The sequence below is a fragment of the Pyxicephalus adspersus genome, chromosome 1 (assembly GCF_032062135.1).
Source record: "Pyxicephalus adspersus chromosome 1, UCB_Pads_2.0, whole genome shotgun sequence".
NCBI lineage: Eukaryota > Metazoa > Chordata > Amphibia > Anura > Pyxicephalidae > Pyxicephalus > Pyxicephalus adspersus.
This window is the reverse complement of record NC_092858.1, coordinates 11,400,894-11,416,641: the sequence shown is the minus strand read 5'-3', so window position 1 is coordinate 11,416,641 and position 15,748 is coordinate 11,400,894. Positions and strand designations below refer to the sequence as shown.

The window sequence follows — 15,748 nt, the reverse complement described above, 5'->3', positions numbered from 1 at the left end:
CAAGCTAAAAACCCAAATCCTGCGCACCAATCCTAGAGTGAGAGGTCCATGCCTTCACTTTGTAATACTATCATTGTGTGAAGAAAAAAGTTGGGTATCCTTGCAGATCCACAAACGATCGTAATAAAAGTAGAGGGGAGAGAGCGCAGTGGGGTGCTGTATGTACAGCGCTCGTTCATCCATCTTTCAGTATTTTGTCCTCCACAGACACAGTAGGGATAGGTGTTGTCACCTTAAGACACATTGGACCTGATTTATTAAAGCTCTTTAAGACTGAAGAGGATAGAATAAATGAGAGAACATGGGGGATCCAGCAAGACTGGAGTAGATCTGGTCCAGGATCCAAGACATTTGCTAACAAATAGCAATGATGTTTGCTGGATCAATGAGAACATGAGAGAACACAGGTGATGCAGCAAACCTGCAATGTATTTCCTAAAAATGATCTAATATTTGTAATATGTTTTCAATCCTGGACCATAGCTAATCCAGGTTTGTTGGATTACACAGGTTCTCCCCTCCTATTGTGTGTTACTTACCCCACCTCCTAGATTGTAAGCTCTTCGGGGCAGGGTCCTCTCCTCCTCCTGTGTCACTGTCTGCATCTGTCTGTCATTTGCAACCCCTATTTGATGTACAGCGCTGCGTAATATGTTGGCCCTATATAAATCCTGTTTATTATTATTATTAATAATAATAATAATAATAATAATAATAATAGTTATCTTCTTCAGTCTTTGTGAGCTTTAATAAATCAGGACCTATGTGTTGTATTAGTAGAATCACCGGGTAAAAAACACATAAGCTGCATTTCTTTGATTCCTCACCTCAATTTACAGCTAACCCTGGGAAGCCCTGATGATTATATTCATATTATCTACTAGAACCCCTGTTCGGACATATTTCTGTAAGTTACAGGTCTACAATTTAAAAAAAAAATTTCATAAAAAACAGTGGATCACTTTTGGTACAGAAATCTAGACCTCAGTGTAACGCTTAGGTGGTTAATAAACAGGATTTATATAGCGCCAACATATTACAACACAGCGCTGTACATTAAATAGAGGTTGCAAATGACAGAATACAGACAGTGAAAGAGAAGGAGGAGTGGACCCTGCCCCAAAGAGCTAACAATCTTTTATCACATATTTTTAGTGCCTTGAAAGACACATAGCTAGGGCGTGGAATTACTTGATGCCAAGAGGTGAGGTGAAGCATAGATTGAATGATGTTTTTATACATTATATTCTTACTGCTATATTACTGGATACATATGAAAAAATGTGTACATGTATGGCATCCCTGGATTGAGTATACATATCCTGTTAACTTTGATTATACCTAGTTTAAGGTTCTGGGCCTTGTGCAGCTACCTTCTTCATTATAATCCTTATTTAGATGCCTAGTGGAGGGGTGCAAAACCATGGGACTCAATTTATGTTTCTTTCCCAACTTCCCTAAGCCCTCCTATTTATTTTCCTTGTGGGAATATTACCTTCCCAATCTGGAACACATGTTTATTCACTTCACAATCTGGCTTACATGTTTATTTACTTCTGCTTTATACATCCTCATCTTTTCACTCTGTCCTACCATAATGGTCTCCAGGCCAGCGCTGCATGTCATTCCAATGCACTGATTTTGTCCCTACATACTTAATTATGATTGAATTTGTAGTATCTAAATATTGTGTTGGTTTCGCCTCTGTTATTTTATCCTCAGTCTGCACTCAACCTTATTAAAATTCTTCCAGAAAAATAAACAACACAGCTGTCCCATCTAAAGACTGGTAAGCTGCTGTAATATTGAACACTTTTAGTTAAAGGTTTAGATATACTTCTAAGTGGAACTAAAATCAGAAACTGAACTTAAAGCCTTTATATGACAGTCATTATGACTGTCATTAAAACCTAAAAATGGCCCCTAAATATTTACCTACTACCCAAGAACACCATCCCAAAAATATAGGGCCTAAATAAACAAAGCTCTTCAAGACTAGAGTGGACACACTTTCATCAGTGAAGCTGGGTGATCCAGCACACCTGGAATGTATTTGTTTAGAGTCATTTGCTATTTGTTAGCAAATGTTTTCAAACCTAGACAATATCCATTCCAGGTTTACTGGATCACCCAGGTTCACTGATGAAAATGCATTTTTCCGAGCCTTGGAGAGCTTTAATAAATCAGGCTCATTGTCTTTTAAATGGTAATTGCAAAAGAAACTGATCAGGAATGAAGGTGAGATGTAATGAGGAAAGTACAGGCTAAACTGCCAGAGATCCGTCCTCCTGCTTTTCTGTTTGTGTACACAAACTATATGCCTGTCCGAGAGCTATGTCATCCCCACACAGCAATGAGGATGATCAAAAGGTTCAAACCTGGAAATAGACTTTAAATATGACAGCGACTGTGACAAAGAAATGAGGGACATCCCAACATCGACCCGTCGGTGTTGCAATGGCAGTAAATTCCCTTGTTGTTTTGTAGGTTATTTACAATAATGTGCAGTTATGTGGAGCTTGTATGTATGGCAAAACCCTGAGTGTCAAGAGGTGATTGACTTTCATGTCATATTAATGCCAATATTTGTATAGTGCTTTTTTCTTATAGGGTTCAAAGCATACTCCCCTAGCCATTCTCTTCGCTCCTCCAATGACCTACTAATGTCTTCCTCACTCATAACCTCATCACACACGTTGCTCCAAGACTTTTCTAGCACTCCCCCGACTCTCTGGAATGGTCTTCTTCGTCCTATTCAGCTTGCTCCTACTTTCTGCTCATTTAAAAGAGCTCTAAAAACCTATTTTTTTGAAACTTGCCCATCCGTCTTCTTCTGTCTGTTGAAACCGTCATTTCTTCCAACCACTACATATCTCCCATCCTATTGTGTGTTACTTCCCCCTCCTCCTAGATTGTAAGCTCTTCTCTCTCCGTATCTGTCTGTCATTTGCAACCCCTATTTATTGTACAGCGCTGCGTAATATGTTGGGGCTATATAAATCCTGTTTATTAATAATAATAATAATAATAATAAAAACTTGTTCCTTTTTTTAAAAGAAACCTACACACAATCACCAGATGGACATCCAAACTCCATGCATGCAGCTAGTCCTTTGGCCAGTATTGGAATCTGGAACACACTTTGCAGCCATACCAGGCACTATACCACCACCACAATAATTGACACTGCAAATTGTTTTCTTGGTATTTGTACAGCATTAGTTCAGGGCATGATTCATTAGTAATGACAGGAGACAGAGAGAAGTCACAAATAATGCTGGACTTTCTGAAAAAAATATCAGTAGCTCAGTGTTATCGTCATGTGGGCCCCAGAAACTGTAAGTGTTCCCACATGAAGAAGACCTTTTTCAGAGTCCTCTTTTAAAGCTGTGTCTTACTACCATGCTGAAACATTGGCAGAAGGTCATCTTTACAGCAAATAAAGCAAAATAAAGATGTAGCTGACTATATATATAAGCTGTAGGAGAGACCTGGAACTTGTCACACCACACCAATTTAGTGAACTGAGCACACCAGATGGAAACATAGAAATCCCTTAGATTAGTGTGGATGGTCTCAGGAGTCTGCTTAGAACTGGAACTCATTCTGGACACAAAGTAAGAACTGTGAATGGCTTGGATTATATGTACCGGCACCCATGCTTCACACAATCCCTGTGCGCTGCTTATCCTCACAGTCTTCTAACCATACAGCGCTGTAAACCCTTTCAGCATATGGAATAGGCCAAATGCTCAGGGCTGTGAGGTATCTGGAATCTCAAATTGGAGTTTCAGGTTTTTAGAAAAGTAAAAGAAACGATAGATTACAAATATTTATAACTTACTATGACATATAAAATAGTCAATTTAAATGGTAACAGATTTTCTGTTAGTACACTGGGTATTATTGCAGTTCATTTGGTGCATTGATTTCATACGCAGAGTGAATGATTCTCCCTGTGTTGATCATCACACAAGCAGAAAAAGTAATTATTGCATTTGTTAAGTTTCTTGATTTGGGTTAAGTCTGCTGGACAGTTTAAAACTTTAAGCAATGAGTAGTTTTGGAGAGGAAGTGTTGAGCAGGTTAAACAATCATGCACACATGAACAACATACAAACTCTAAGCAGACAGTGCACTGGTGGCGATTCAAACAAGAAACCTTAGTGCTGCAATACAAGAGTGCAAGCTACTAGGTCACCACTAATCCACTTGTGCCAGCTGTTAAAAAAGCAACATAAGGCTACAGTGAGCATGGAGGTCACCAAGTAGACAAGTCAGAATCCGGAATACACATCATAAATCCGAAAATTTATAATCTATCTTACGATTCCACGGGTTGATAATTTTGTGTCACAATGGTCGAATTCTCTGAAGAATTTGCTAAAATAATATCAGAAAGAATTCAATATTCTCTGCAGGTTTAAGGGGGTCCTAACAAATTCTCAAATAAATGTACCTTAAAAGGTGACTTCAGAGGGTATGTCTTGCACATACCCCAGCTTCCTTGCACTACTCCCCCAGTGCTACTCCTCCGCCATGTGTTAAATGATGGCCGGCCCATTCCTATATAAGCTCAGGCGGTCATCAGCAATCATCATCACACCAGACTGGAGTTGCATCACTATAGAACAACCCTACAGCGGTCGCCAACCTCTTGGACCTCACGGACCACCAAATTCAAAATTTGAAATCCTGTGGACCACTATTATGATTTTTTTTTTTTAAAAGATAAAAACATCTGTAAAATAATGATCTTAATGGTGCCTGACAAAGAGTGTGGAGGTTCTGATTCATTGATCAGCGCACGATTAAGTGAAGTACTAATATTGTTACTATTATCATTAGTTGCATTATCTTTGGTATTACATAGAAATAGAAAAGCAAAATATTTGTTTACTTTTTTTCACTCATTATGGGTTTATTTGATTCGGATATGGGATATTTTTGAATCTAAGACCAAACAAGAAATGATAGTTATCAAATTCAAACTATTTGATGCCATTAAATATAACAGTTAAAGAAAATACACAGTTAAGGTCATACTTACCTAAAAGATCATCTGAGAATTAAACAAATAAAATAAACAATCGGATGAGATTTGGTATTTGAGGAGCGGGGGTTGGGGGGGGGGGGGGGGGTGGTGACTGTTGTAATGGTGGAAACAATACTGAATTGTATGGCTCAGCAATGGTCGCCTCATACAACTTAAGACTATACTGATGTCACGCTCCGCCTCCCTTGTTTTACCGTTTGTAGTACAGTTTGTGAATTTAGTGCAATATATAACTTATATAAATAAATATATTGACAATATTGACAATATAAAATTGTCATTCAGAATATAGGAATTTATTAGAATATAATTTTTGTTTAAAATTAATAAAGCATAAAAATTTCAAATAATGTTCAGATTTTTCGGTGGACCACTGGTTGGTGACCGCTGCTTTAGTACAATCTTTGGTACTAGGAAAGCATTCTTTTCTATACATGGGGAATAATAATGATAATAAAAATAATATGAATAATAAAAATGGGCCTCCCACTGCCACCAAGCAAGAGAAGAGAGCACAGGTGATGTCCCTGAACTGGCAATAAGGCAGCTAGAATCAGGTATTTAGAGGATTGTTTTAGGAGGTGGTTCAGGGAGAGTGGTGGGAGGTAGAAGATCTACTTTAAATATAAATGCATCCTTAAAGCGTACCTTAAAGACAACCCTATTATGTAAGGTAAAAATTCTGTTGTTTAGTTTTCTTTTTAAGTGCAATAAGCCTAGGCGATCGAGAATGAATGGGAGTGCAAAGCCACCCGGGATACCTAAGTCGCGCATCCCGGGAGGCTCTTGGCAGCTCCTTCTGCACACGCCCGAGCATCTTGCGCATGCGCAGAAGGAGCCTTTTCGTGCAAAAAGAAAAATTTGCCGATCTCACGCATGCGCAGTGAGATCGGCAAGTTTTTTTTCCATCCTACGTCAGATGATCTCGCGCCTGGGTTGGGTGAAATAGGATGAAGAACCAGGAAGTAGAGGAGAAGATGGCGGCGACCTGGGCACCGGCTCCGGGACAACACGGGACCCAATGCAAGACACTTGGATGGATCAGACTTCCCTGCGGTATTGAAGGTAAGTGTATTTTTTTGGCATTTTTCACTTTAGTTCCTCTTTAACATCATTTAAATCAAGGTAAAATCGATAAAACACTCTGCAGGATGAACAAATGCGTGCTTCTAGAGAAGAAACTGTACAGGAAATAAGCTCTCTGCTACCATCTCCAACGCTTTTGTTCTTAGATCAATGGAGGAAACAGAATCTGTAAAGCTCAATTGCTTTCCCAGCATCTGACCTGTAATATCAGCCGAGTTTGGTAAGAGCTCAGAGCCGAACGTGTAATACGCTATATTGTTACGGGCAGCCAGGCCACAGAAAGCTTCTCGGGGCAGATGGGGGACATGGCAGCCTCACAATGCCACTGGCTATGTATTATCCCTGAGAATGAGAAGCTGTTTCTTCCTTCTATTATCCAGCTTTTCTAGGATAACAGGACCATGATAAATAGTCAGGTCACATCAATTCCTGTTCAGGACAAAGGAGTTCTGTGATTGACACTCGGAAACTACACAAAGGGAGGAGATTCGATTTTTCCTCCTCTGGGGATGGCTTTTGATAAAGGCGCCTGAAATTTTAGACTTTAAAAGCATCTCCCATGACTGCAGGGCTCACCTTGCAGGTAAACACCTTCCTGCTTCTCTGCTGAACCAGGCACGCATGTGAAACTGAATCTGTGCTGGAAGCTCAGGATGGTGGAACGAAATGTATTCATCTGGAGTCATATCACTGCTGTCCTGTGTTACTGTACTTCCACCAGCCTGCAAGATTGGATCTCCTACCATAATATTTACACTGACATAGGAATTTATCTAGGAAAACAATATTTCCTGGAACGATGAGAACAGATTGCTCATAGAGCCTGATTAATTAAAGCTCTCCAAGGCTGGAGAGGATACATTTTCATCAGTGAAGCTGGGTGATCCAGCAAACCTGGAATGGATTTCTTCAAAGTCATTTGCTCTTTGTTAGCAAATGTTTTAAATCCTGAACTGGATCCATTCCAGGTTTGCTGGATCACCCAGCTTTACTAATGAAAATGTATCTTCTCCAGCCTTTGGTAATAAATTAATAAATAAAGCTTTGATAAATCATGCCTATAGTCTGTAATGTTAAATTTAGGTGAGACAAATCTATTGTGACAAAATCCTAAATTTATTCAGAGCTGTGCTATATTCCATAGAGCATCTAAGGGCTTGTTCACATCTAGCTAGTCAACTGCAGTATGTTCAATGCATGTTATGCCAAAATATTGGATTTTAATTATTATTTAAATAGACAGGCAATGCACCATATTGGACTGAAAATCAGACAGGCAATATTTTGTAGAGTGCACCACAACGTTTGGAAATGTATTGTCATGCACTATATACTCTGCAACACAGTTTCTTCTCTTATTGTGCGCATTGTGTAGGTACAAATGAAAGCAAATGGCTCTGCAATGCACAAAAAAGTGAATAAAGCAATAATGTTCTTGTTATACAGAGTTGTTATTAGACCCATAGACAGCGCTGAACCACTTACATACAATCTGACATCCTCACCACCAACTCACATATTTTTTCTCTAATAGTCTAAGTGTAATAATGAATTGTAAGCTCTTCCGGGCAGGGTCCTCTCCTACTCCTGTGTCACTGTCCGTCATTTGCAACCCCTATTTAATGTACAGAGCTACATAATATGTTGGTGCTATAAAAATCCTCTTTACTACTACTACTACTACTAATAATAATAATAATAATAAAGTGAATATTATGAACATACACAAGGGACCTAATTCTTTTTATACTACTTGGTATAGTACATAAAAATCCCAAAGTGATGGCTGGGGAGTGTCTATAACCTTTAACTAAGGGGTCTATTTATGAATGGTCGTGCTTTTGCTTTAAAATAATAATAAAACAACAGTGAGACCCTAAGCCATGTGAAGTTCTATTTAGGGGTATCAATCACTGCCTGACTGACATGATCTTGTCTCCTATCCTGATGTGTTTTTGAAGCGTTATGCAGAGAACATCCTATAGGACACTGCAGGTAAAGCACCATTCTCCATTTTTCTGCTCCTGTGTGTTGCACAGCTCCACCAATTCCACCAATCAAGTAAATTCCACCCTTAACAAGCTGAGGATTTCCAATGTGGTAACCACATACAATAAAAATTACTATAATAATTCATAAAATGACAATGTACTCGCTGCAGCAAGGTGAGAGTGACATCCAACAGGACGAACACAGCAACTATCCAATGGACAGCATGCGTCTATATGTCAGGGAACACAGCCAAAGTCTCCCTTTTGGTAAGCCTAATGGACAGTACTCATCATTGGTTAATATTGTGTGTGACTATTTCTCGTGGGCAGTGATCTGAACTACTGAAGAAGTACCCCACCATCTGTACACAGATCAATATAAAAGATTGAGAACTAAACGTTACATGATGGTAAACTTAGGTAAGTAAAAAGAGGATTTAGGTATTTTTTTTTTTTTTTATGGAAGCAAGTAGTTAAAGGGGAGTGGGGGGGAAAATGTCTGTGGGGGGAACCTAGTGAGGAGCTTTAATGCTGCTGTATGCCCCATATAGCTTCATTGTAGTAGATTAGGGATTTTAACTGGAGGTAGAAATACTTCAGTGGCAATGATGTGTAACACTGACCTTGGCTGTCAAGAAAGAAAAAGTAATAGGCCTCCGCAGCTGTAAATGGCAGCACGGCTACCTCTGTACATACATAGGGGGCTCGGGGGAAATCTAAGGAAGTAATAAGGAGGATTTATCAAATAGCTGTCTCCAGCTGCAGTTGGGGCTGTATCTGCCTCTCTTATGCAAGGATTTAATTTAAAAATGTAATTAACATAATCATTATTGAAAACATAAAAGGAACCTGCAATAAATGCAGATCGTACTAAAGATTTATCATGCTACTAAATACATATTAAAATCTTTTCCGATTCACTTGATTTCATTTGAGTGGATACATCCTTGTTGATCATATCAGAGCAAACTGCAATGCCAAAGCAAAATGCATCATAAAAAAAATGTCAATTTGACTGAAACTTAAATTCTTGAGTGTGCTGAAGTGTTCCTGGGCACCATCAAGTGTAAAGATAAGGCAGAGTAATGCAAATCAGAGTAATCACATTGAAAGGGGCAGGAAACATTGGTCAGGTTTCTATTGCAGGCTGTATTTTTGGTGGGAAAAATCTCCTTCTCTATTGATATAAGAACCAAGAAACGTTCCAATGAGGACACTTGATCTGATGAACAATGTTTGAATTGATTGTATCAGTTTGAGACCATTCAGAATTAATTGATCGGTACATTTCACCTTTTTTGTTGCAATGCCAATTGACTTGTATGAAGACACAAAAAACATTGTAAGGAAACAAAAGCTCATTGACACAGGGCCTGATAATGGCCATGCAATGGTCAATAGGTGATACATGCCTCCCAGATTAATATTTTAGCTGGTTACTAACTTGCACCTATAGACTGCCCCCAGCTTTGCCTTATTGGTGTTGCCACCCCAGCTCTGACCATCAAAAATGTGGAGAGTTCCTGAGTTACATTATTGGAGATCAAAGCTGAGGGCGATTTACAAAACGTATGCAGCAGGTAAATAGGTATGTGGAGAGCGCAGCATCAATGGTGCAAAGAAAGTAATTTCTGAATATTATTTTATTTAAATATTGATCAGGAATGCATTAATAGATTTGATGTTTATTTCTCTAACATTGAATCTGTTAGAAATATTGACCAGCATATTATTTCTCATCAATTTCTACTGTGTACCCAGGACCAGATATAAAGTGGAAACTTCCAAAAGGCAAAGGCAAACAATCTGATTGGGAACTAATCATTCCACACCTAAGAATGTTTTTGGCTTTAGATATAATGTATATGTCACAACATGTGCTGATGGGCAGAAGACCTGCGTGCACCACAGTATTGATGGACAATTCTGTAAATGACGTTGGGAATACCACAAATGGTTCCAGAAGGACAGCATTTCGAACAACTAACATACAATAAAAGGATAAAAGTAGACTCACCTGAAAAAGAACATGTACAGGGCAGCAGTGATACAAAACAAAAGTACCTAAAAGAAAAAAAATATGCATTAATATACACACACAGCATATACTGACTTTTGCAAGTTTCCAAATATAACACATAATGACTAATAACAACTTATTTAAGATAATCCTGACATATACACATATCTGTCTCCAACTTACTAAGATACAGTTCTAGAACAAGTATGCAGCACGTAAAAAAAAGTGCTGAACCAGGTAATTAATTCAGCTTAAAAAACTCTGAAATCACTTAATCAATGTGACAACTCTGCAATTTGTATTTTCAGCTGCAGTCTCAACTGCAGCCATGTCAAGTTTGCTTTACTGTGATTTAATACATGCAACAAATAAAGCTGAAACCTTGTTTATTGAAGATGAACAGGGAATGTGATTAGTGGTATTCTATAGCATTTCAAACTTAGAGGGAAAACTTCACAAATCAGTAGTTTTGAGGACAAGGATTACACAACCCACCAACATTCCCTGCAGTGTTTGCAATTTTGTTACAGCAGAGCAATTTCCACTAACTTCCGAGAGATTTCTTCTCATTTTCTGTTGTATCCCAATGAAAGGAAGTGAAGAGAATCCCTCTAAAACAACACAGACAGCAGAAAACCTTTCTTGCATTCCTCCGCCATTTTGTCTGGCCACCAGGAGTGAAGTGATATTTGTACAGTTTGTATAATGTTAAGTTTCATGTTATATACTCTTTCTCCTTCCTGTGATTATGCAGAGCTGGCTACCCAAGTGACCAAACGTCAGGCAACAATGCTGCAATATAGCACATTGAGACATTGAGAGGTACTAGCTTTTCATAAGTCAGAGCTTGCAAGTGGTTCCTTTCCTATATTTTCTATTGGTGAACTAAGTAAAAGGATAATTTTTAGGGCACAGAAAGTAAAGTACACAAGTAAATTATCCCTTCAAGGATTTAGGTTCATTAATCAAAGGATCACTAAAACCTATATGCTATAGGTGCAAAATGTGTTTCCGCCTCTCAGCAATCATTCTCCCTCCCTCACATCACCCAATGTGATATCCTTTATAGGTTAAGGAGGTCCAAAGTACTGTACTTGGGTATGCCAGGGAAATGGGGCCGAGGGCAGAGTTAGAAGTGGTCATGTATTCTTACAACAACTTTCTATCAGGCAGCACGGTGGCTCAGTGGTTAGCACACTGGCCTTAGCAGCGCTAGGTCCCAGGTTCGAATCTCATCCAGGACTCTATCTGCATGGAATTTCAGGTTCTCCCCATGTTTGTGTGGCTTTACTCCAGGTACCCTGGTTTCCTTCTTGATAAATTTTCACTTTATCCACTAAGTTCAGGCAGAATAGTAGCTCAGCATTCTCAACTATGCAGTGCTGCATTGAGTTGCATGTTACTTCCCAATGATGCTTGGGTTTCTTCTGGGTACTCCGGTTTCCTCCCACATCCCAAAAACATATGCAGTTAGGTTAACTGGTTTCCTCCCAAAATTGCCCTTAGACTGTGGTAATGACATATGACTATGGTGGGACATGAGATTGTGAGCCCCTTTGAGGGACAGCTAGTGACATGACTATGGACTTTGTACAGCACTGCGTAATATGTTGGCGCTATATAAATAATGTGTAATAATAATAGTTTGGTTGATTAAGATTACTTTGGCTATTTAATATTATATTGGTAAGTATGGGGTTCACCCAACAAGATTCTCACTTCTGTTCAGTAAAGATTTTGGTTTCCATGTGTGACACCTATTGGGTTAGTGACAGCTGAATGACAACTGAAGTAAAGTACAGAAGTCAGGGCAGGTGATACCCAAGCAGTGTCATAACACAGGCGGATGTAGATTTTAGCGGCAGACACGCAACAGGCACCATAACACAATCAAATGTTGTAACCCAAGTATCAGGCAAGAATCAAAGAACAGGAGTAACTCAATAAATGCTATACTTTATGCAGACTGACAATGGTGACCCTTATTTTGATGCTAAGCTATAATCATTATAAGAAATGAAACCAAAAAAAATGGTGTATCAAGGATAAAACGCCTGGGGAGAAAAAGGGCTAAATGAAACTGAATGTCTGTTAGCTAGGAAATAAGGTGGGTGCTCCCTGGCTTCTGCAGCTTCTAATGAACACTGTGAGATGCTGAAAATGTATAGTGAAATCACAGTAAGCAATTTATTACAGTAATAGAGCCTGCACAATTGTATGAGACAAAAGGTAAGGCTAGCATTCAGCTTTAAGGGACAAGGAAAATGTCTAATACCCTTCGAACTGCCTATACTGGTTTGGCAGCAATCTAGAGGAAGTGTCCCTATTCTATGAGAATTCCATTTTCTCTAGCAGATGCTTTAGCTGAGCAAACAACCTGAACTTTCACATATGAGAGAAGCCTAATAATAAAGTGTGCTGAAGGCATAAATAGAATCAGCCATTACTACAGAGAAGTAAGTCTAGAGGCCCGATGCATAGCTAGAATAAGATCACAAGTATGTCTTGAAAGAAATAGACTGGAGCCATAAAGGTTAGCAGGCTGGAAGAACCCGAGGTGCCAGAGATTCTCCTTTTATCTGCAAGCCATATGAAATTCAAGAGATGACAGAGGGCACTTTTTTCTCTCTCTCACTGTCATCCTTAAGGAGAAAGGCAATCACAAACACATAGGGTCCTGTGTGAAAGTTTGGCCACCCGAGGTCAAATTGCAGATTGTTCCTTCTGTCATTACACTTTGTAAGGAATAACCTTAAAGGTGACCTATCAGGAGAGAAATAAGGGAGCTTTTAGTGTTGTTCAGCCTTTGATGATGAACACTGCATAGCTGTCATTCTGATAATTTCTCCATTATTTGGTATGATCTGAAATAATTGCTTGGTAATTGTTGGCATTGTTATTTTGGCAAAGAATACAGAGCTCCACAGAGTGCCCCCTCCCCAATCTAACCATCCTCTAAAGGGGAACTTTAGATTTGCCTGGAATTTAGATTTATCCAAACCCACAAAATTTGACTCTAAAATTGAATGCACACACACTAGATTTTCCATCTGAACATTTTCAAGGGACAGGTATCCCACAAAATGGTTAGCAAGATCTTCAGTGATTTGCCATATTGGACTTTTAACATTCATCCATTAGCTTCTGTTATTGTTTAGCAATGCAAGCAGGACACCTTACACTGGTCCTCCTCTCCCCACTGAACAGAAAACAATGCCTGTACCTTAACTGTCATTCATCTGAAATGATCACAAATGCTGCTTTTCCCTGCATAGGAAATGCACAGATTGACTTAAAAAAAACCATCAATTGTTCATACTATAACTAGGCAATGTTCGTTTTAGACATAATTCATGTTCCATTGTTCTATTGCAGGGTGCCGCCATTTTCCTTCACAACTTCTTCCTACAATGGTCTTTGGCCATCTTGATTGGTTGTGACGGGATTATATAACTCGGAGCTGGATCCGGAGCAATCGAGCACGTCAGATACATTATTGGAGAAGGGATATAGCCTGTCCTTTTCTGCAAAAACGACCTGCCTGATCATGGAAACTTAAATATTAATAAATAACCATTTTATAGGACATGTTCATACATTTGAGGTAACACCTGGTAAACCCCCCCCCCCCCCCCATCACCTTTACCTATCCTATGTTAAAGCCTAGATGTTTACTAACCTCTCACACGAAAGTGACAGCGTTGTTGTTTGAAAGTACTGTGGCATACCTGGACGACTGAAGTAGAAGATGTCTCATTCGAGTATACAAAATTCTATTCTGCAGAGTGGCACCACACTGAATTTTGCCATCTAGGATAATGCTAAAGGCCACTGCCATTGTTGGAGGTACAGGAGTTCTTAGGGCAGGCACACACCTGCGTAGGGGACCAAGTAGCCCAACGCAGCTCATGGTGGCTGGCAACTTGCCAACTGTTGGCATTACAGTAACCGCACCTCACAACTGGTGTGACCGCAGCCAGATTAATATAAAAAAATGTTTAAAATAAATGTTTGACCCCAAATATGTTCTGTTTGTCTTTCCTGTAGTAATTAGGCCAGTTGTTCCAAAAAAGTTACATACACTATAAACAGAGAAATCCCAACCTTGCTCAACTCAGCATGACAGTTTTCAAATATTGCGCTTGTTTATAATGTATGACATGCCCTGACAAGAGTCACAGTCGTATGTAAGCAAGAGAGCCGGGCTGTTATGGTTGGTTGTCAATCTGTGGTGATCATTGGGCAGAATTGTGCCCCTCAGGGAGGCAAACTGTATAATTATTTTATTGCTACTCACATAGGAAAATTTTTGATTGGATCTAGTCAAGAGACAACCTCATTTCTATCCAGTTGCTACTAACTCAAAATCGGACAAGCATGGTATTTGATCTTAATAGATTTGTGTTTTTTTAACATAACTATGATATGAATTGAGACTTGTGTTTAAGAACACAACAAGCATTGGTGGTACCTGAAGGTAGTCTTAGGATTCAAGCACATCACGGAGCTCTCTTTAGTATATGGGCATGTAAATGCAGATTTTGCCTTTAAATTTGTGATTGTTTTTTTAAAAAAATTACAACACACTTTCCTTTGCATGTGCAATTTTTGATCTATAGATATTGACATTAAAAATGATGCAGCATCAGAGTCCTGACAAAAAATAATTAAATATAATGGGATTATATCATTAACCTCCCTAGCGGTTCATTTCTTTCCGGTTTTATATGTCTAAAAGCAGTACATTGTTTTTCATGAAAACTTATTTTACAGTATAATATATTAGTATGAGTATAATAAAATTTGAAACACAAAATCATATAAAAATAATAAATTGAATAAATTAAAAAAACAAATAATTTTTTTAAATTATTTTTTTTTCAAATACATATTATACTCATACTATTATATATACCGGTACTTTAAAATAAATGTTCTTGAAAACAATGTACTGCTTTTACACATATAAATTCAATGTATTGCATTCAATACAGTTATTTTGTATTGAATGCAATACAAATGGATTTATGAATTACCCGCCCTGCCAGCAACGTACACACGCACCGACGTCAAGCCGGCCGGAAGAAGAGAGAAGACAGAGATCGCGGCCGGCGGATCATGTAAGACTCTATTTAGTATTACCTCCTATAGGATTACCTACCCCCTGTGACTCAGGGTTACCGATTTTAGCAACTTTTTTCTACACTCGGGGTTACCTCCCTAGAAATCCCCTAAATCATTTTCCTAATCAAGAATAAAAAATCCAAAAAAGCCTCTCTAAAGCTTTGGGCCAGGATAAGAATTTAAAAAGGTTTTTTTTTTTTTTTTTTTTTGCATACACAATAGTGGGCAGCAACTAAAATGTCTTTTTTTTTTTAATAACATTTAACTAAAAAATGGTTTGTGGAACAGTTCTTTTGGTTACATCACTTTAAAAAGCTAGAGTCTTCTTTAAAACGGAGTAATAGCACCAAGGAATGCACAAGCCTTCCCTGTGTTTAGAGAGACTTTTCACACACTTCAGCACTGCAATTGCAAAGTCTCTTCATTTAATAGTGTAGACATTCTGTATGGCCATAATCATCAACTCCTTAA

At 38.6% G+C, this 15,748-nt stretch overlaps 1 protein-coding gene across 1 annotated transcript in view; it reads right to left on the bottom strand.

Moving 5' to 3' along the window:
- TMEM135 (transmembrane protein 135) overlaps positions 1–15,748 on the bottom strand; it is a 211,552-nt gene that overhangs the window by 39,079 nt on the left and 156,725 nt on the right. Inside the window, exon 6 of the mRNA XM_072402388.1 lies at positions 10,151–10,197. Coding sequence (XP_072258489.1) covers positions 10,151–10,197 — 47 coding nt within the window. The remainder of the gene's footprint in view (positions 1–10,150; positions 10,198–15,748) is intronic.